General features: G+C 37.1%; 2 protein-coding genes across 4 annotated transcripts in view; one reads left to right on the top strand and one right to left on the bottom strand.

The window, feature by feature from the left end:
* The first annotated feature begins 220 nt into the window (after positions 1-220).
* On the top strand, positions 221-19,294 carry vsx2 (visual system homeobox 2). 2 transcript variants are annotated; one of them, XM_061895082.1, is made up of 5 exons: positions 221-740; positions 979-1,063; positions 1,539-1,662; positions 12,425-12,605; positions 18,604-19,294. In XM_061895082.1, the coding sequence occupies exons 1-5, from the start codon at positions 314-316 to the stop codon at positions 18,987-18,989; spliced, it is 1,203 nt and encodes a 400-aa protein (XP_061751066.1). In that variant the 5' UTR covers positions 221-313; the 3' UTR covers positions 18,990-19,294. The 2 variants fall into 2 exon arrangements, with proteins under 2 accessions (XP_061751066.1, XP_061751067.1); XM_061895083.1 differs by having other exon boundaries at positions 18,667-19,294.
* The window catches only part of LOC133549560 (synapse differentiation-inducing gene protein 1-like), a 173,609-nt gene continuing 167,990 nt past the window's right edge, over positions 16,423-22,041 (bottom strand). The window contains exons 6-7 of one of the 2 annotated variants that reach the window (XR_009806112.1): positions 19,085-19,142; positions 16,424-18,960 (exon numbers count right to left, since the gene is read on the bottom strand). The gene's annotated coding sequence lies outside the window, so the exon portion shown is untranslated. Of the gene's footprint in view, positions 19,143-22,041 lie in introns of both variants that reach the window. The other variant, XR_009806110.1, reaches the window with a different exon arrangement.

Genomic DNA, 22,041 nt, shown 5'->3' on the forward strand with positions numbered 1-22,041 from the left:
ATATATTTATTAAGGATTTTTGAATTGTTGCTATTTTTAGAATATTTTAAAAAAAATCTCACGTACCCTTTGGCATACCTTCAAGTACCCCCAGGGGTACGGTACCCCTATTTAAGAACCACTGCTCTAATGCATCCGATCCGCAGGACTCTTGAATCCTCGCTGCTGATTGGCTGCTGGTCCCTGCCTCTTGTTGGGATGGACCTGTTGGATAAAGAGACAATTTGCTAAAGAATCCCACACTTGTGCACAAAATGCACTGGGGACCAGCCTACTAGAACGCATCCTCGAACCTTCCTGAAGCCGACTCGCCATGACGGGCAAACACGGTTCGGTGTTGCTGTCGGAAAGTTTGAACACAGCCGAGATAGTCCATCCTTTGGGATCCAGTGGCGAGAACAACAGCATTGTCAACCACCAGGCCAAAAGCACCACGACCCACCCGCCCAGCAGGTGCACGGGCTTCGGCATCCAGGAGATCCTGGGGCTCAACAAGGAGCCCTCTGCCGCTCCGAGAACCGCTTTAGGCTCGTTGCCGGCCGGGGCACATTTCGTCGCTGCTCGGTCCATGCTTGGCCCCGCCGGCCTTGCTGTAGGAATGGGATTAGTAGGCCCCGGTGGAATTCCATCTTTTTACCGCCAACCTGCGTTTTTGGAGCGTGTGCTGGACCCGCAAGACGTTTACCTGCAGCCGCAAAACACTTCTGGCCGGCTCGACGCCAGCCAGTCTGCAAGCTCCGGTCAGTGCATTCTATTTGTTTCATTGGCAATGCAGTTATTTAAAATGTTATCTTTTTTAGAATAGCAAAATATTAGCAACTGCAATAAAATAAAATATGTTGTTAAATTATAGTATTTATTAGCAGGCACATGTTTTACTTTTGTGGGTGCATCATAATTAAAATCCAATCTCAAAACCAAAATATAATATTTCATGTGTCAAACATGTTGAATCTTTTTTTTTTAAATCTTTTCCAGACTCTGATGATTTGTCCTCCAATGAAAGAAAACTGTCCAAGTCTTTAATAAGTCAAAGCAAGAAACGCAAGAAAAGACGTCATAGGTCAGTGTTCGATTTCAAATTAAATAACTATCCTTATATTATGGAGAAATGAGGTTAATTTTTTGGCCATTTCTTGAGTTTTGTCTGTTAGTTTGTTTAATTACTGTATCATTAACTGAAAATAATTCCCAAGAAACAAATTATAAAATGTAATGGGTTTAAACTAAGCAGGTGAATATATTAAATATACATACAATATATTTAATCACTTTAATTTTGATTTAAAAAGGGTACTTTTAGTAAGTGCTGTGTCATCACGTTTATTATTTTAACGGATACAATACAATCAGGTAGGAATAAACTGTCTACTTTTTTTTTACTAAAACTAATTTTAATCACACTCGTTTTTATTCAAATACATTTTTAATACGTATCTTGTTTTTTTATTGTTGTGAATTCTTCAGAAATATTCAGGTAAAATATATGCTTTTGCATGAAGTGACAATACGTGTTTCATGAAATTGTCCATTTTTAGGACAATATTCACGTCTTATCAGCTGGAGGAGCTGGAAAAGGCCTTTAACGAGGCCCATTATCCAGATGTTTATGCCAGAGAGATGTTGGCCATGAAAACAGAATTACCTGAAGACAGAATACAGGTGAGACACACTTTTAAGAACAAATGTATTAGCACATCAAGTCCTTAATATAGTTCGGCACGATGTACTACTTTGGAACACTTTTACTTTCAAAGTAATTAAATGTCAATTAAAATGGTTTTGTGAGGACTTAATTAAAATACTATGCTAAATAGTACAATCATTATGCCTTTTAATATAAGTAAATTATTTTAAAAGGATAATATTATTTGTTAAAATACAAAATAGTGCCAGTCAGCTGCATGGTAGAATTCTTTAAAACATCAAGCAAGATGTTGTAAGAAGTATGAATTTTTGCATCTTATAAAGGGATAAAATGCAGCCCGTCAATCGTTACGAGACACCTTTTGCACATCCCTGCAGAGATCCGATTTATTCTATATCCAAAATGATAACTTTTTAATTGACACTATCAGATAAGTATTTAATTAATGTCTATATTCCTGTGGTTTAATTTGCACAGCATGCAACATACCGAGAACTGTTTCTAATATTTTGGTTATTAAGGGGATCAAAATAATAGAAACCCTAGCTGAAAATTCCCAACATGTTACATGGGGTTCTTAATCTTATGGCCCGTTAAGTATGTTGACACTTCTGGAAATAAGGGCCAGTCATTTAAAAAAAAAAATAAAAAAAAATCAGCCCCAGCCTCTTGTTAAAATTAGGTACCTGCTTGTTAGTAATCCGTTCCAAAATGTCAATGGAAAACCGAATTGTAAACAGAACAATTTTCTCAATAAGAAATAATGTAATTTCTATTAAATCTGTTCTACACTCTCACAAAACACATTTTAGGGAGTGTAATTTATTACATGCAGAAAACAATGCATATATATATATATATATATAAATATATATATATATATACATATATATACATATATATAGAGCTATATATATATATGTATATATATATATATATATATCTATATGTATACAGCATATATATATATTTCATATGTGTATATATATATCTATGTGTGTGTGTGTATATATATATTTATATATATGTATACATATATATATATATGTATATTTATATATATAATATATATGGATATATTATTTATATATATATATATATATATATATATATATATATACATATATATATATATATATATATATATATATCTATATACATATATATATATAATGTATGAATATATGGACATATATATATATATATATGTATGTATGTATGGGTATATAAATAAATAAATGATAAATGGGTTGTACTTGTATAGCGCTTTTCTACATTAAAGGTACTCAAAGCCCTTTGACACTACTTCCACATTTTACCCATTCACACACACATTCACACACTGATGGAGGGAGCTGCCATGCAAGGCGCTAACCAGCACCCATCAGGAGCAAGGGTGAAGTGTCGTGCTCAGGATACAACAGACGTGACGAGGTTGGTACTAGGGGGGATTGAACCAGGGACCCTCGGTTTGCACACGGCCACTCCTCCACACCGTCCCTACATACATACACATATATATATATATATATATATATATATATATATATATATATATATATATATATATATAATAGAATAGAAAGTATAATATATGAATAAATGTACATATACATAAACGTATGTATGTATATATATATATATATGTATATATATTTATATATATATATATATATATATGTATATATATATATATATAAACGGAATACAATGATTTGCAAATCTTTTTCAACCCATATTCAATTGAATGCACTACAAAGACAAGATATTTGATGTTAAAACTCATAAACTTAATCTTTTTTTGCAAATAAGAATTAACTTAGAATTTCATGGCTGTAACACGTGCCAAAGTAGTTGGGAAAGGACATGTTCACCACTGTTTTACATCACTTTTTCTTTTAACAACACTCAATATACATTTGGGAACTGAGGGAACTAAATGTAGAAGCTTTGAAAGTGGAATTATTTTCCATTCTTGTTTTATGTAGAGCTTCAGTCTTTCAATAGTCCGGGGTCTCCGCTGTCGTATTTTACGTTTCATAATGCGCCACACATTTCCCATAGGAGACAGATCTGGAATGCAGGCGGGCCAGGAAAGCACCCGCACTGTTTTTTTTACAAAGCCACGCTATTCTAACACATGTCTTGCTGAAATAAGCAGGGGCGTCCATGATAACGTTGCTTGGATGACAACATATGTTGCTCCAAAATCTGTATGGACCTTTCAGCATTAATGGTACCTTCACAGATGTGTAAGTTACCCATGCCTTGGGCACTAATACACCCCCATACCATCACAGATGCTGGCTTTTGAACTTTGCGCCTATAACAATCCGAATGGTTATTTTCCTCTTTGTTCTGGAGGACACCACGTCCTCTATTTCAAAATATAATTTGAAATGTGGACTCGTCAGACCACAGAACACCTTTCCACTTTGCATCAGTCCATCTTAGATGAGTTCGGGCCCAGCCAAGCCGGCGGCGTTTCAAGATATTGTTGATAAATGTGTTTGGCTTTGCATAGTAGAGTTTTAACTTGCACTTACTGCTGTAGCGACCAACTAGTTACTGACAGTGGTTTTATGAAGTGGTCCTGAGCCCATGTGGTGATATCTTTTACACACTGATGTCGGTTTTTGATGCAGTACCGCCTGAGGGATCAAAAGTAACTAATATCATCGCTTACGTGCAGTGATTTCTCCAGATTCTCTGTACTTTTTAATGATTTTACGGACCGTAGATGGTAAAATCCCTAAATTCCTTGCAATAGCTCAATGAGAAATGTTGTTCTAAAACTGTTCGACAATTTGCTTACCAAGTGGTGACCCTCACTCCATCCTTCTTTGTGAATTACTGAGCATTTCATGGAAGCTGCTTTTTTACCCAATCATGGCACCCAACTGTTCTCAATTAGCCTGCACACCTTTGGGATGTTCCATATAAGTGTTTGATGAGCATTCCTCAACTTTATCAGTATTTATTGCCAACGTTCCCAAGTTATTCGTCACGTGTTACTGGCATCAAATTCTAAAGTTAATGATTTTTTGCAATAAAAAAAAAGTTAATCAGTTTGAACATCAAATATGTTATCTTTGTAGCATATTCAACTGAAAATGACTTGAAAATTATTTGCAAATCATTGTATTCCGTTTATATTTACATCTAACACAATTTCCCAAGTCATACGGAAATGGGGTTTGTATATATGTATATATATGGATATAAAATAAATGAATAAAATACAATGAAGAAAATAAGTATTTGAACACCCTGCTATTTTGCAAGTTGTCCCACTTAAAAATCATGGAGGGGTCTGAAATTTTCACGGTAGGTGCATGTCCACTGTATAAGAGATAACCTAAAAAGAAAAATCCAGAAATCACAATCCATAATTTTTTTAACAATTTATTTGTGTAATACAGCTGAAAATACGTATTTGAACACCTGTCTATCAGCTGGAATTCTGACCCTCATAGACCTGTTAGTCCGCCTTTAAAAGTCCTCCTCCACTCCACTATATTATCCTGAATCAGATCTACCTGTGTGAGGTTGTTAGCTGCATAAAGACACCTGTCCACCCCATACAATCAGTAAGATCCAAACATTCAGCATGGCTAGGAGCAAGGAGCTGTCCAAAGACACCAAAAACAAAATTGTACAACTCCACAAGGATGGAAAGGGCTACAGAGAAATTGCCAAGCAGCTTGGTGAAAAAAGGTCCAATGTTGGAGCAATCACTAAAAAATGGAAGAAGCTAAACATGACAGTCAATCTCAGTCGGAGAGGAGCCTCATGCAAGATATCACCTGGTGGGGTCTCAATGATGCTAAGAAAGGTGAGGAATCAGCTCAGGACTACACGGCAGGACTTGGTCAAAGACCTAAAAAGAGCTGGGACCGCTGTTTCCATGGTCACTGTTGGTAATACACTAAGACGTCTTGGGTTGAAATCATGCATGGCACGAAAGGTTGCCCTGCTTAAACCAGCACATGTTAAGGCCCGTCTTAAGTTTGCCAATGACCATTTGGATGATCCAGAGGAGTCATGGGAGAAAGTTTTGTGGACAGATGAGACCAAAATTGACCTTTTTGGTAATTTTCCACTATGTTTGGAGGAAGAAGAATGATGCGTACCATCCCAAGAACACCAACCCTACTGTGAATTAAGGGGGTGGTAGCATCATCCTTTAGGGGTGTTTTTCTGCTCATGGATGACTGTACTGTATTAAGGAGAGGATGACTGCAGCCATGTATTGTAAGATTTTGGCCAAAAACCTCCTTCCCTCAGTCAGATCCATGAAGATGAGTCGTGGCTGGATCTTCCAACATGACAATGACCCAAAGCACACAGCCAGGAAAACCAAGAAGTGGCTTCGTAAGAACCATATCAAGGTTCTGGAGTGGCCTAGCCAGTCTCCAGACCTAAATCCAATTGAAAATATTTGGAGGGAGCGGAAAGTCTGTATTACTCAGCGACAGCCCTGTTGGATCCGCTTTGGACTGGACTCTCGCAACTGTGTTGGATCCATTATGGATTGAACTTTCATAGTATCATGTTAGACCCGCTCGACATCCATTGCTTTCCTCCTCTCCAAGGTTCTCATAGTCATCATTGTCACCGATGTCCCACTGGGTCATCATTGTCACCTACGTCCCACTGGGTGTGAGTTTTCCTTGCCCTTATGTGGGCCTACCGAGGATGTCATAGTGGTTCGTGTTGTTGTTTGTGCAGCCCTTTGAGACACTATTGATTTAGGGCTATATAAGTAAACATTGATTGATTGATTGATCTGTGTGGAGGAGTGGGCGAATATTCCTCCTGCAGTCTGTGCCAACCTGGTGCAGAACTACAGGAAACCTTTGACCTCTGTAATTGCAAACAAATATTCATGTTTGTGTTCAAATACTTATTTTCAGCTGTATTACACAAAAAAATATTTAAAAAAAGCATAGATTGTGATTTCTGCATTTTTTCTTTTTAGGTTATCTCTCATACAGTGGACATGCACCTACCATGAACATTTCAAACCTCTCCATGATTTCTAAGTGGGAAAACTTGCAAAATAGCAGGGTGTTAAAATAATTATGTTTTCACTGTGTATATATATATATATATATATATATATATATATATATATATATATATATATATATATATATATATATATATATATATGTATGTACAGGGGCGTCACTAGCTTTTAAGGACAGGGGGGGCTAGCCCCCAGGAGATGAACTTGATGTGTGCGAACGTAGCGCACGAGTACAAAACTTCCCAAACGGCTAACAAAGACTTAGAAATTATTCTTTATTATTATTATTATTTCAGTCAGTTAAGGAAATTAAATATTTATGGAAGTCTGAATAGAAGTGAGAAACGTTAATGTATACTCTCTGCTGATGTGAAAAAGAGCCAAAGCTGTCAAAGAGATGAGGGACCATCTTCAAAGTGCAATGCTGAAACAAATAATGCAAACAATAAAATGTAACTTACAGGGCTTGACATTAATGATGTCCCGTCGTCCCGGGAAAGTAAAAAAAAATGCACCGGACGATGGCTTTTAACCATTTTTTCTTTTTCTCTTTATGTATTTATTCATTTTACATTTTATATGGGCTTCACGGTGGCAGAGGGGTTAGTGCGTCTGCCTCACAATACGAAAGTCCTGAGTAGTCAGGGTTCAATCTCGGGCTCAGGATCTTTCTGTGTGGAGTTTGCATGTCCTCCCCTTGACTGCGTGGGTTCCCTCCGTTTACTCCGGCTTCCTCCGACCTCCAAAGACATGCACCTGGGAGAGGTTGATTGGCAACACTAAACTGGCCCTATGTGTGTGAATGTGAGTGTGAATGTTGTCTGTCTATCTATGTTGGCCCTGCGAGGAGGTAGCAACTTGTCCAGGGTGTACTCCGCCTTCCGGCCGATTGTAGCTGAAACAGGCACCAGCGCCCCCCGCGATCCCAAAGGGAATAAGCGGTAGAAATGGATGGATGGATACATTTTATATTAAATGTCTTGGATTTTCCTCCCTCTGAAAATCCTATGAAATGTTTAACAAGCCATCCTATAATAATCCAACAGACAAATCAATGCAATAAAACAAGTATATTTTTAATGATGTTTTTTTAAATTATTTTAACAATAGGCTAATGTATACTACTTTATATAGATTCTACAAGAAAGACAAAACTTAAAAACTAAATTATTTACAATTGCAGACACAAGGTTTTGTGCAGCTTTACCACAGAGTTGAGAAGGAGCAAAGATCTTCACTATTTGTATGTGAAAATCACAAAGATATCTTCTGGGGGAGGACGACGCCCCTACAGGTATTTGGTGCGCAAACTTTCAGCCCCACCTAAAACAAAATTTACCAGCCACCACTGATTATGATGCATTCTCATTTTAGGCAAAGTATAAGACAATACTCTCTTAACAGTATAACTGTAACCAGGAATAATTCTTCAATTAACAATATTCAAATACTAACTTTGTTGGGTAAAACAGACTTTGGTTTTATTCTGAATCCAGTGAAACAGATTGGTGGTTTTAGCAGATTATAAAGACTTTCAGGTGTTTATATATGTTTAAGTATTTGGCAGACACTTTTATCCAAAGCAACATACATGAAAAATACATATAAAACAATCACTGTAAACATGATCGTTTACGGGAAGAATGTAATAGAAAATATCAATACAAAGTGTCAAGACAAAATAAACTCTCTGCTGTTGCAGCAACAATACAGTCTATTGGTCAGTAAGATATATAGATATCCAATACATTCATACATTGTTTACGTAGGATATACACATGTATATATAACCTAATCATATTGTTTCCTCAACTTAAAAATAGCTAATCGTTTTTCCACCTTCTCTGGGATTATTATTCCCAGTTTTGATCTTGGACGTCTGGTCACTTATAGCATATAAGAATATTATATTACTGTTAAGCAAACTTTGAACACGCCAAAACATGTGTCCTTTATCATAGTTACAGGTATGACAAAAAAGCGCGGGAAAATCAGTGGTATTCAGTGAGATAAAATGTGCTGACAGTTCATTGCTCCTGCCAAAAGAATTGCACTGAATGGAATGGATCACCACTCCAAGATGGCGGCCGCGCGTCTCATCTCGTCAGCGCCAGTAAGCAGTAGCGCTCCTTACGCTATGAAGTGAGGGGACACTGAGTGAATAATGGCAGGTTATATGATTATTTATTTTAAACTCTTATTCGGGCCACTTTAAAATGAATATTTCGTCACGTATTTGTAAAAAAAATAAAATAAATAAAAATAAAATTTTACGCCAAATTATTTAGGGGGGCTTAAGAATATTTTAGGGGGGCTTGAGCCCCCCTAAAATAGGCCTAGTGACGCCCCTGAGTATATATACATATATATATATATATATATATATATATATATATATATATATATATATATATATATATATATATATATATATATATATATAGACTTCAATTGTTTCTGTCTGTTGCCCTCATTTGGACACTCCTGCTCTAAATGAAATGTTTGAAGTCAAGTTTGCATGTTTCCGGTCTCCATCATGCAAGACACTGCTTCTAAGAGCATTCGTTTTGGAGTGTAGGTACAAGTGATTCTCTCCCCTGCAGGCCAGGACAGATAATTGCTCATCACGCTCGCATGGAAGTGCAACAATTTGTTGTGTAGAAGGAAGGAAGAACTAACGACCTAATCAAGCTACATCAAGGCGGTGGAAGATTGCTGTGTGACCTGCACCATCCATCTGCCGGGCCGCCTTTTAATCTCGTTCTCATTAAGGACCCGCCACATCTCCAATAAATAATACATGGAAATGAGGAAATAAATAAGACCTGCAGCAGGCCTGCTCCTCTGGCTGCTAAATAAAAATGAACACCCAATTGTCCTCATTGAGTGTAATTAGTTAAATGAGACTGTGAGGCTCATGCTGCAGACACATTGGAGTCCAAATGAAATAACTACATTGAATTTATTAACACCGGTCAATAGCGTCACTCCCCTGAGTCCCGCTAGTTTAATTTCCCGTGATATTTGCCCGCCTGGCCGCCATCGATTGGGCCTGAAATTAACTTATTTTTCAATCAGGCTCGGTGTGCCCCAGGGTCGCATCCCCCTTGCAGATTCCACTCCCTTTAACGGCCACAAGAACCAATCAGGTGGCATAAAAACGAAATAAAATGATCAAGGATAAAAACAAGCCTAGAAATATAGTATAAGTGATGGTTTTATATCCAACAGTATTCATCCTCACATGCAGTCTGGCACCCTTCGCACCTGTAGGCTGGACTTTCAACATGTAGCAATGGACCATAATACAAATCAACAGTTTGAACCACACAAGTGATTTTGGGTGAGTCTAATGTTGCAGGCATCATGTTGCGTCCATGAGAGAGTAGAACAACATTCATGAAGACTTTTTTAAAAAACCCTCATGTATTCATAGCAGCTACAGTAACCTTATGTGAAAACTAGGACTTTGTTTGAATATTTCATGAAGTGATTGTTTGGCATACAATTAGATGGGGCCTGCATATCCCTAACATAGGGCCACATTGAAGTCATGGTTGCCCTCAGAGGGCTCTTTGTAACAGTGAATGTAAGAATATAAAAGTAAAATCGACTCATCATGTTTTTGCCTATGTATTTGGTTATTTGATTTTTGTATGTACAAATTGATGGATAACTTGCTTTGAAACCGTAAGTCAAGGTGACGAACAGATATTTAAGTACTTATTGTTATTTTTGCAAACTATCACACGGTTTAGAATAATTAGGCGTGCTAATTTTTATTTTTATTTGTATTTTTGTATCACATTCGATTCCTGTTTTTTCCAAAATCTTTTTCTTTTTTTTTCTATTTTTTTTTGACACATTAATAAAACCCCCCAAAATTTTTTTAGGCCATCTCTCTGCTTACTTGGTGCAGGTATGTGTCACATGTCAGCAACCAAAAGTATGTTTTGTAACCTGTAAGCTGTTTTGTTAAGGTGTTATTATTATACCAAATAATACATTGCAAAAATCTGTTTGAATCGAGAATCATGTTGAATCGAGTATCGATTATGAATCAAATCCTCAACCCAAGAATCGGAATCAAATGGTGAGGTGCCCAAAGATTCACACTAAATATTTGTATATATAAAAATGTAAAACATATGAAATTTCATGTAATACATACATTTCTTATGCTGGCCACGCTAAATGATGTGTCGGGCCCTTGAGTTTGACAAGTGTGCACTGGCGGTACAGTTTGAGAATCACCGCCTTAGAGTAACGCCAAAGTGTATACTTTGTGCATGTATCTGCATGGTCAATTTAAAATGCATGCATTGTTGGCAGATGTACCATATTGACCCCGATATACAGCAAGACGACCCAATATTTTTCAAGACATGTTTTTGGACAAATGTTTTCTAAGACCAATAGATACTCATTTTGGTAACAATATTTTTCATAGCTTATTTGAACAACAACAAAAAATGTTTTATCAAAACATGAACAAAATTTTGCTATCCACAGCTCATAATTCATATTAAGACAAAAAAAACTATTTTGTATTTCAGTATACTTTTCTTTCTGGTCTATCGCACATCATTAAGTCAACTATAAAGGCTGTCAAACAATGCTTAATATTACATATTTCACTCACTGACACTGCAGATGAGACAAACCTGTTTATATTTATTTAACAAAACTCGGTCTCACATTCTTCATGAAAATATGAAGTGCTCTGTCTTTTATTACACCTCTTATAATATTCATATGATATCATGGCTGAAATCTACTCTAATTGGATAAAGCATCAAAGAACCTCTGCGATGAGGTGGCGACTTGACCAGGGTGTACCCCGCTTCCGCCCGATTGTAGCTGAGATAGGCACCAGCGCCACCCGCGTCCCCAAAGGGAATAAGCGGAAAAAAATGGATGGATTGATGGATCAAAAAACCTGTATTTAATACCTAACTCACTTTCTTATAAAGGACGTTACAGTAACCTTTGTTACAATATGTTATTTATGTCATTCCATGTGGACATTTTCTACACCTCCAGATTTCAGCATATGCAAGATTTTACAACTTGTTTTATTTTTAATTGATTTTAAATATTTACAATAAGTGATGGTTATGGTGTTGGAGACCCCTGTTTCTATGGTGTACTACACTGACAACATTAGGACAAACAGAATATAAGACAACCGTTTTTTCAAGACATGCTATCGGACAAGTGTTGTTGTTGAGACAATAATATAGAAACATTTTAAAGTTACAATATAGAAACTCATATTTTATGATGTACGATGATGACTTAAATATAAGATGTCCTTAAATATAAGACATACCCTCATTTTCAAGATTTGTTTTAGGACAACATTTTAGGAACAACCTCAAAATATCACATGGTGTACCGGGCCGCAGAATAATTTTTTCTTCATTTTTATTTAAAAAAAAAAAAAAAAATAATAATAATATATATATATATTTTAATTAAATCAACATAAAAACACAATATACCCTTACAATTAGTGCACCAACCACAAAAACCTCCCCTTTTCATGACAAAAACGTCCCTTTTTCATGACAAAGAAAAAACAAAAAGAAAAAAAGATTCCCCTACCCCCGGGCCGCGGGACAAATTATTAAGCGTTGACGGTCCACGGATACAAAAAGGTTGGGGACCACTGGTGTACTGTATTTATGCCAATAAACAAAGTTGCACACTTGGCAATGTTGACTGACCCTCTTTTGTCACAGGTGTGGTTTCAGAACCGCAGAGCCAAGTGGAGGAAGAGGGAGAAGTGCTGGGGTCGCAGCACCGTCATGGCGGAGTATGGCCTCTATGGTGCCATGGTGCGACATTCAATCCCTCTGCCTGAGTCCATCCTCAAGTCTGCCAAGGATGGCATCATGGAGTCCTGTGCTCCCTGGTTGTTAGGTATGAACTACCTCATCTGTCTGGCTGCCTGTGACTTATGACTGTATGACTGACCAACATGCTATACATACATACACGCAAAACCCACTTACACTCATATTGTACTGTACTGTACTGTACTGTACCATACATACATTCCTGCATACATACATACATATTGTACTGTACCATACATACATACCATATATATAGTTATGGTCAAAACTTTACGTACACTTGTAAAGAACATAATGTCATGGCTGTCTTGAGTTTCCAATAATTTCTACAACTCTTATTTTTTGGGATAGAGTGATTGGAGCACATACTTGTTTGTCACAGAAAACATTCATGAAGTTTGGTTCGTTTATGAATTTATTATGGGTCTACTGAAAATGTGACCAAATCTGCTGGGTCAAAAGTATACATACAACAATGTCAATATTGTGTTACATGTCCCTTGGCAAGTTTCACTGCAATAAGGTGCTTTGGTAGCCATCCACAAGCTTCTGGCAAGCTACTGGTTGAATTTTTTGACCTTTTTTCTTGACAAAATTGGTACAGTTCAGCTAAATTTATTGGTTTTGTTACATAGACTTGTTTTTTTCATCATTTTTTACGTGTATAAGTCAGGACTTTGGGAAGGCAATTTTAAAACCTTAATTCTCGCCTGATTTAGCCATTCCTTTACCACTTTTGACGTGTGTTGGGGTCATTGTCCTGTTGGAACACCCAACTGCGCCCAGGTTCCAACCTCCGGGCTGATGATTTAGGTTGTCCTGAAAAATTTGGAGGTAATCCTCCTTTTTCATTGTCCCATTGAAAGCACCCGTTACATTGGCAGCAAAACAGACCCAGAGCATAATACTACCAACACCATGCTTGACGGTAGGATGGTGTTCCTGAGATTAAAGGCCTCACCTTTTCTCCTCCAAACATATACTGGGTATTGTGGCACAACAGCTCAATTTTTATTTCATCTGACATCAAATGGAAAAAGATAAGACCTTCTGGATGAAAGTTCTATGCTCAGATGAACACAAATCACTACTTCCGTCCATACAATCAACAGGACACTCATTAGACACATATCATGTAACATTTCATGAATGCCTGGTCCTGCAGGTCAGGGGTGTCCAAACTTTGTGTGTGTGTGTGTGTGTGTGTGTGTGTGTGAACTATTAATCTGAACAAATTTGAGCTATTTATCTATTCTCTTGGTGCCTTTAATATCCCCCCACTCTACCTCTCACCATTTCTTTCTGTTTCATTAAACTTTCTACAATGTGCCACCGGCCACTAAAAACAAGCCGTGGGCCCAAATAGCCCCCTGCTTCTATTTGGACACTTTTGCTCGAGGCAGACATGATCCTTATTAAACTGTTTGAATGAGATACCCTATTGACCCAAGTATAACATTTGTTCCAAGAAAAACGTTGAAAAGTTGGGTCGTCTGAAATTATTTTCTTTTCTTCGTGCTACTCACAAGGATGCAGCCGTGACATAGAGACCTGCTGGACAATTTTTTTTATAAAAGTTGCTAGCAAGTTAGCAAACAACAGATGAAGAGCTATGAAGCTAATTAAGCTAATAAATGGGTTGTACTTGTATAGCGCTTTTTTACCTTCAAGGTACTCAAAGCGCTTTGACATTACTTCCACATTTACCCATTCACACACACATTCACACACTGATGGAGGGAGCTGCCATGCAAGGCGCCAACCAGCACCCATCAGGAGCAAGGGTGAAGTGTCTTGCTCAGTACACAACGGACGTGACGAGGTTGCTACTAGGTGGGAATTGAACCCGGGACCCTCGGGTTGCGCACGGTCACTCTCCCACTCCCCCACGCCACTGACCAATTAAGTCACAGAACCGCCCAGCAGTCGAGAAACTGATATTTTACCTTTCCTTTCATGCATGAATTTTGATAACCTACTTTGATACTAGAGATGATGTTTTTTTAACAGCATTTTCCAGTACTGTCAACTGAAACATATTTTTTTTACATTGTGGGACCGTGATATCTGAAAACTATTGCAACGTTCTCGTAAAAAGTATGTTTACATTCAAATAACATAAAATAATATATCTGCAGCCAAAACTTTTTGCAAATGAAGTATTATTCAAAATAGTCCCATCACACATTATAGTCAAAATTTAGCTAACGATGCATATGTACAACTTAGTGGACTCAAATCACAAAATCAGTACTCAGAGATGTTAACAAATATATTATTCAGTTGTTGTTTGATACTTTAATACCTGCAACCTTCATTGCCTAGCTTGTGTTTAAGGAGTTATTTTTGCATCAGTTCATTTTTGATTACAACTCACAATTCAAACAAAAAAGCCTTTCCTATACCAGTGTTACTTAACCTTAGGGCCCATTGTTGGGCCGCCAACACTCCCTAGAAGGCTGCCAAACATTATCTTTCTCAGCTGTGGTACATTTCGGCCGCAGTGGTATTTTGTTGTAATACACTTTCCCACCAATTGTGGCAGTAATGACATTATTAGACAAAGGCACTGTTAACACTGCACACCAAATCTGAGTTTTTTGCCCTGAAGTGACCCAGAACAGATTTTTTTTGCCAGTCTAAAGTGCTTCAAATCGTTCAAATCGTTTGGTATCAGATTCAGGCCACATCAGGAGGTAGTATTGAATCCGATCAGAATCTGATCTTTCCAAATGGGACTTCAGTCTCAACACAATGCGACCCGAATGTTACTTTTTCGGCAGCTTTGGGCGAGTTACGTCATTTGTGTGCGCGGGGAAAGACGCAGTCGCCAGCAGAAGTGGGTATTTCATCCTATATCCGGTTTCGGTTGGCAAAGTTTTTTTGAGACGACCAAATTTTTGATGCATCACTTGTCAATAGTGCTCAAATAATAGGTTGTATGTAATATATGAACATATATATTTATTTATCTATATATTGTATCCTTTTATTCCCAAAAATTGTTGATGTTTAAAGAACCGGAATTTACGCTGTGGCGCATTTGCTTAAATGTAAAAAATATATAATATATAAAAAAATTAAGTTCACATAGATCCACGCTGATGTTCATGTCTCCTCTAACAGCTATTAAAAGATTAGAACCCTCCTTGATATATTACACTATATACATCCATGCATACATTATATGACTTTCATTTACTTTCACCTAAAAAAACATTAATTTTTAAGGTGTTGCAAATTTAATTTTATTGTGTAGTCCGGGTCAACTTCTTTTGTTTTCACTTCATCAAAGAGCACATGCAAGTGACGTCGAGGCCACATTCGAGGCCATATTGGGGCGACGTTGAGGCATGTGCGCATTTACACTGGAGTCTGATAAAAATCACATTTTACGTGCAGTGTTAACAGTCAGCTGGAAAAAAATCAGATCTAAAAAAAAATAAGATTTGGGCCACTTTGGCCTGCAGTGTAACAAACGTAGTCAAAGTCTGGAGCTGAAGACATGGAGTTTTTAAGCCGCAATAATTACGACTAAAGTGGTGAGGCTGTGTTTTGATTTGCATTTAAATGTCTTTGACAATTGAGTTAAAAAACATTTTCCTTATTAATTTAGCTTATTTATTTTAGCAAAACATAATTGTATGTAAATCTAGTTTTCTCACCTATTTTCTAATCAGCCTGACCTAAGCCTAATGTTTATGTATGATTATAGATATCATTTTTAAATTTGATTAAAATCCAGAGTAAGATTTCTTATTCAGAATTAATATTTGAGTGAGCCTCAGACCACTTTTTCGTGGAAAAGTTGGACCCGAGGTCAAATATCTGGCCTATACAATAGTTTAATCTACAAAAAAACAATAGTAATATTAAAAGAAATGAAAAAAAAAATAAGCATTGTGTGTGTCTGAAAAGGAGCAGGAAGAACCAAATGCATATATTCCCTTGCTCCATCGCTCGGATAATTCGTTTATTAAAACAACAATACGGTACATTATCACCTGATACTTGACAATATTAAGTATATTAACAGGAGACATCCATGAATTTTCTACCACTTGTCCCTCTTTTGGTCGCGGGGGTGCTAGAGCCTATCCCAGCTGCATTCAGGCAGAAGGCGGGGGTGCTGGAGCCTATGCCAGCTGCATTCAGGCAGAAGGCTACGTACATCCTGAACAAGTGGCCACCTCATCACAGGGTCAATACAGATAAACAGACACCATTCAAAGTTAAAGTACCAATAATTGTCACACACACGCTAGGTGTGGCGAAATTATTCTCTGCATTTGACCCATCACCCTTAAACACCCCCTGGGAGGTGAGGGGAGCAGTGGGTGTCTGCGCCCAGGTATCATTTTTGGTGATTAACCCCCAATTCCAACCCCTGATGCTGAGTGCAAAGCAGGGAGGTAATTCGTCCCATTTTTATAGTCTTTGGTATGACTCGACTGGGGTTTGAACTCACAACCTACCGATCTCAGGGCGGACACTCTAACCACTAGGCCACTCACATTCACACACTAGGGCCAATTTAGTGTTGCCAATCAGTCAATCTTTGGAGGTGGGAGGAAGCGGGGAGAACATATTTAATTGCATTCACACATACTTACAATAATAAACCCACTCATCATTTCATTTTATGTATAAATGCATCTTCCTTTGTGTTATACCTGTTACCGATATTGTTTTTGTATCATGCTTTGTATTTTCCGAACTATAAATGTGCCTTTTAACCTAGTGCCCCTAATGTACGGAATAATTCTGGTTGTGGATACCGACCAAGAAGTCATTTTATTTGGTATATGGTGTAATGATAAATGTAACCAGTTGATGGCAGTCACACATAAGAGATACGTGTAGACTGCAAAATGACGCCAGTAATCAACACCAAAACTTTAAATGTCCCTTTAAGAATATGGCACATTACACACGGAGCTAAAAAATCTGTCACAATGTTTCAGTATGACTTTGGTAAACTATTAAGTCGCGCCGCTTCATGGATTGTCGAAGCATTACGGCTACTGTAGTCAGACGTATTGTGCTTACACATATGGTACCCATGAGCAAACATTTTACCCGGCGTTTTGTTTCTCAAAATTATGTAAAACCAACTTTTCTTATCTGCTGGTACCTGCTGATGTGTATTTGGGATCTACATAAGCCCTAAAAAATTTGCACACGTTCGCCTTTTCATCCGTGAATCGCCGTAGCCGATAAGCTTCTTCTTTTTCTCTATCTTACTGTTATGGGGCGTAAAATTTCAGTAGACTCGCTATGAAAGTGCTAAAACTACCAGTGTAGTGGGTTTGCATAATTCATCCACAGAACTTTGGTCATTAGAGAGTTCCGTTCGGACGATTTTTCACAGGAAACATTTCTGGTGTTTTTGTTGCACTAGGGAGCCACGGATGAGAAGATGCTGCTCCGTTATTAATTTAAGTAAAGTCTGAATGTCATTAAAATAGTTAGCTTTATCTTTTGACACTTCTTCATCTCCCGTCCTTGCATGCTACACCGGTACAACAAAAATGATGTGGAAAAGCCGCTGTCAAAGGTGAGCCACATAAATAAGACCGCCCACAAAAAGGCGCATCAGGAAGCGACCGTCAGAAACCGACTTGAAGATGGTCTGTAAAACATAATCGATGCAACGTTTTACCAAAGAACCACCATTACATGTTATGTAGACCACAAGGAAGTGTTTTCAATTTTAAAAAAAATCACAATACGCCTTTTGTATGAAAATAAACCTAACTAGACCCACTCATTGGCTGTGCGCCTTATTATTCGGTGTGCCCTATGGTTCGCAAAATATATTTTTATTTTGCACTTACAACAGCTGGCCACTGATTGGTAATGTATGACAGGACACCATTGTCGATTATAGCAACACATATTTCACATTAAGACTCGTGTCTATGAAATAAAAGCTTTTGAATAGCACTTTATAGTGAGCAGGGTCTTATATTTGGGTCAATTTGGTACATGAAAGACATTATTGTGCCTCCACTGTTGTCTTTGTGTTCTAAAGCGCGACTGTCTTTGCTTGCTGTTTTCAGTTCAAGATGGCTTACCAGTCAGCAGACGCTATTCTAAATCTGAATACCCGCAACTCTTTGCAGGGATGCACAAGAAGTCCATGGAGGCTCCAGCACCCCCTGAACTGCCGCCGCCGGCTGCCAAGTGCAACGAGACCCCGCGGCCGAGCTCTCAGAGACCTGAGGACTCGGAGAGGGTGGAGCGGATGTCAAAGGGCAAGTCGTCCATTTCTAAAGAGGAACTGAGAGAGAACAGCATTGCTGCCCTCAGGGCCAAAGCACAGGAGCATAGTGCCAAAGTGCTGGGGACGGTTTGTCACGGTAGCTCACTGGAGGACGAGGAGGAGCAGGAGGAGAAGCCCAGCGATCCTCTGAGTCCTGCGGAGGAGAAACAAAGTAAGGACTGACACAGCAAACTGCTTCCTACACTCAACTCACCTCTCACCTCTGCTTGGTGGGGAATATGAGCTGCAAACGCACTTTTCCTGCCTAAAATACTCACAAAACTTCCATCCTGAAGATGATGGTTGTATCAGCAGAGCTCTGTGGTCCTTTACTGACTGTGGAAACATCCTTTTTTAAGGAACGTGTTTATAGTCCTGTGTTCTGCTGTATCCATTCATTGTGATCACTTGTTTCACTTCAAAGTGTGTAACTCACTAAGCATCCAATGGAAATAACACCTTCATTATTATATTAAAAGTCAATTAAATAGGTGATTTTATGTATCATATATTTGTTTATTATAATAAACTATATGATGACTTTTCTCCGTCTACCAATGAATGAGTAACTTTTCCCTGTCCATTGACATTGATTTTCCAAAATGACATCCATTAGAGCACCTATGTTGTCTTTGAATAAACTGCAGTTTATTCAAATTGGTTGGAACTAAAGTGTCAGCTTGGGTAAAAAGGCTCATTTACGGCCTTCAAGTGCTTCGATGTGAGATGTCTGAAGCAGTAGCGTAAAGACTGCCAACAAGTATTTGGATCAATTTAAAAGCATGGATAAACGTGTTCAAGTCATTTGAAAGCAGGCATCCTCTGCTCGTGATAGCGGCTTTCACTATTTCACCCCTCCTCCTCCCTAGTTTCCTCTCAGATACAACGGATTAGAACCAACACAGGCATGCAACCAGAGGGTAGGAGTGAGGAGAAGGACATCAACAAGTATCTTCTGCAGGATGAGAAAAGAACATTATTTTCCTTGAATGATGGACACCAGAAAGTCCCATTTAATAAAGTTAAGTGGACAAAATGATAAAAATATTGTTATAGTAGCAATGGTCTTAAAAAAAGAATATGCAATATAAAAATAATTTTACAATGTCTTTTTATAAACAAAAGATTAGATACAAAAATAATGTAAAATATTGATACAAAAAAACGAAATGTTGAAAATTTTACGTTTTTATACTGTGCGACTCATTAAATACAATTGTGTGCAATTGTGCATGTCCAAAGTCATGCACCTGGGGATAAGTTGATTGGCAACACTAAATGGTCCCTAGTGTGTGAATGTGAGTGTGAGTGTTGTCTGTCTATCTGTGTTGGCCCTGCGATGAGGTGGCGACTTGTCCAGGGTGTACCCCGCCTTCCGCCCGATTGTAGCTGAGATAGGCGCCAGCGCCCCCCGCGACCCCGAAAGGGAATAAGCGGTAGAAAATGGATGGATGGATGGATGGTGTGCAATTGCATAATTTGCACATTTTCAAAGTAATGAAATGTCTACTTAATACTTTATTTAAAGAATTTTTTTTTTTTTCTTTCAAACACACAAAAACAGTTAAACAATGTTGAGTGAAATCAATGTTTATCTAGTTTATTATTTTGATATGAAAAAATAAGTAAGAGATCAATGAAAAATAAAATACTTGGATTCTAATTAATTGCAGTTATGTGCAGTGAAACACACTTAAAAGAACCATTTTTTGTTCCCTGCTATATATAATACATTTGGTCAAATTTCATGTTTGTAAATGTTATTGTAAATGCCAGTAAAAAAAAATATAAATACAAATACAACTTTAAATAAATGTTACCTACAGTAGTTAAACATTCAAAGAATGTCACCGTTGGCTCAGATCAAACAGTATTATTGTAATATTGTTCAAAATAGAAAAATAAGAGATACATTTAAAAAAAAAAATTAAAATATTTTAATAATTACAATAGCTATACACACAAAAACTAAGTCAATGTTGGATCATGTTCATGTTTATGATCATACTTAGTAGCATGCTTTTTTATTACATAGTTTATCATTACATTGTTAATATTAGAAAAAAAATAATTTGTTAATAAAATACATTTTTAATTAATTGTTACAAAGCTATATAAGTAAACATTGATTGATATTAGTTAGGCACTGTATGAATTGGCTCAAGTTCATTTTTTTATGTTTTTTCATTGGGTAATAATAGAAAACTATGTTATAAATAAAAATATAAGTTTAATTAGTTTTTACACTTATACTAGTTAAACACACAAACAAAATAAGTCAATGTTGGATAAAGTGTAGGCAAATTTTATTTTATTTTATTATTTTCATTTTCATTCACCACCAGTTAGACAACATATGTATAGTTTTAAAATCTTTAAAATATTTTTTTTTACAAACTCGGGCCTAATTGCTTAAACAATGTATTTTTTGTATTCTATTATTATCATGTATGCAATGACAACGCTAATGCGTTTACAGTCAGGTCATAAGGCATTCAAGTGAGGCTCATCTCCAAGAGTTTCATCCAAATTCCTCTATTGAGGCCAAGACATGTAGAGAGTAAGGATTAATCCATTAAGTGCCATGCTAGTTAATCATCTGAGAGGTTATGATCATAGATTTGTGCAAGATCCAGCTGTTTACACTAGAAACCATGAGGTCCGGAGGTCATTTTGCTTGTCCAGCGTGCTTGAAGAACATCACAGGAGGAGGTTCCATTCGGAAGATATTATACAGTAGTAGATTTTTTCTCTCATCATTGTGTAAAGTGTGATGACAATGGAGTCTGGCATGTTTTAAAATTGATGGTGTGCTGCCCTCTACTGCTTCAATTAATCAGTGCACGTCCATTCTGCAGTTGAAATCCATCCATCCATTTCCTACCGCTTTCCCTTACGGGGTCGCAGGGGGTGCTGGAGCGATTTTTTTAAAAATAGGAATTAGTATGTGAACATTTATATAATTGTATATAGCACCAACTTACATTTTGTAACACACCACAGGTGTAGAGAATAAATAATAATCATAAAAAACGTTTTATGGATACATATGTGCATGGTGTTTATCCAAACATTGTTATTTAATATATTTATTCAATACATGCATGTACATTTTATACGAGTAAATGTATTCATTTTTTTTCAATTATTTATTTGTATTATTTGTATTCATTTATTAGTATAATCAATTTGTATTTAAACCACAACCACTCTTACCACCATCCATCCATCCACC

This window comes from Nerophis ophidion, linkage group LG03, assembly GCF_033978795.1.
Source record: "Nerophis ophidion isolate RoL-2023_Sa linkage group LG03, RoL_Noph_v1.0, whole genome shotgun sequence".
Classification (NCBI taxonomy): domain Eukaryota; kingdom Metazoa; phylum Chordata; class Actinopteri; order Syngnathiformes; family Syngnathidae; genus Nerophis; species Nerophis ophidion.

What these genes read in the sequence shown, in the direction of transcription:
- vsx2 (XM_061895082.1), top strand. Translation starts at nt 314, where the DNA reads ATGACGGGCAAACACGGTTCGGTGTTGCTGTCGGAAAGTTTGAACACA. An exon ending in CGCAAGAAAAGACGTCATAG is followed by an intron (nt 1,064 to 1,538) that starts GTCAGTGTTCGA and finishes GTCCATTTTTAG; the next exon opens with GACAATATTCACGTCTTATC. An exon ending in TACCTGAAGACAGAATACAG is followed by an intron (nt 1,663 to 12,424) that starts GTGAGACACACT and finishes CTTTTGTCACAG; the next exon opens with GTGTGGTTTCAGAACCGCAG.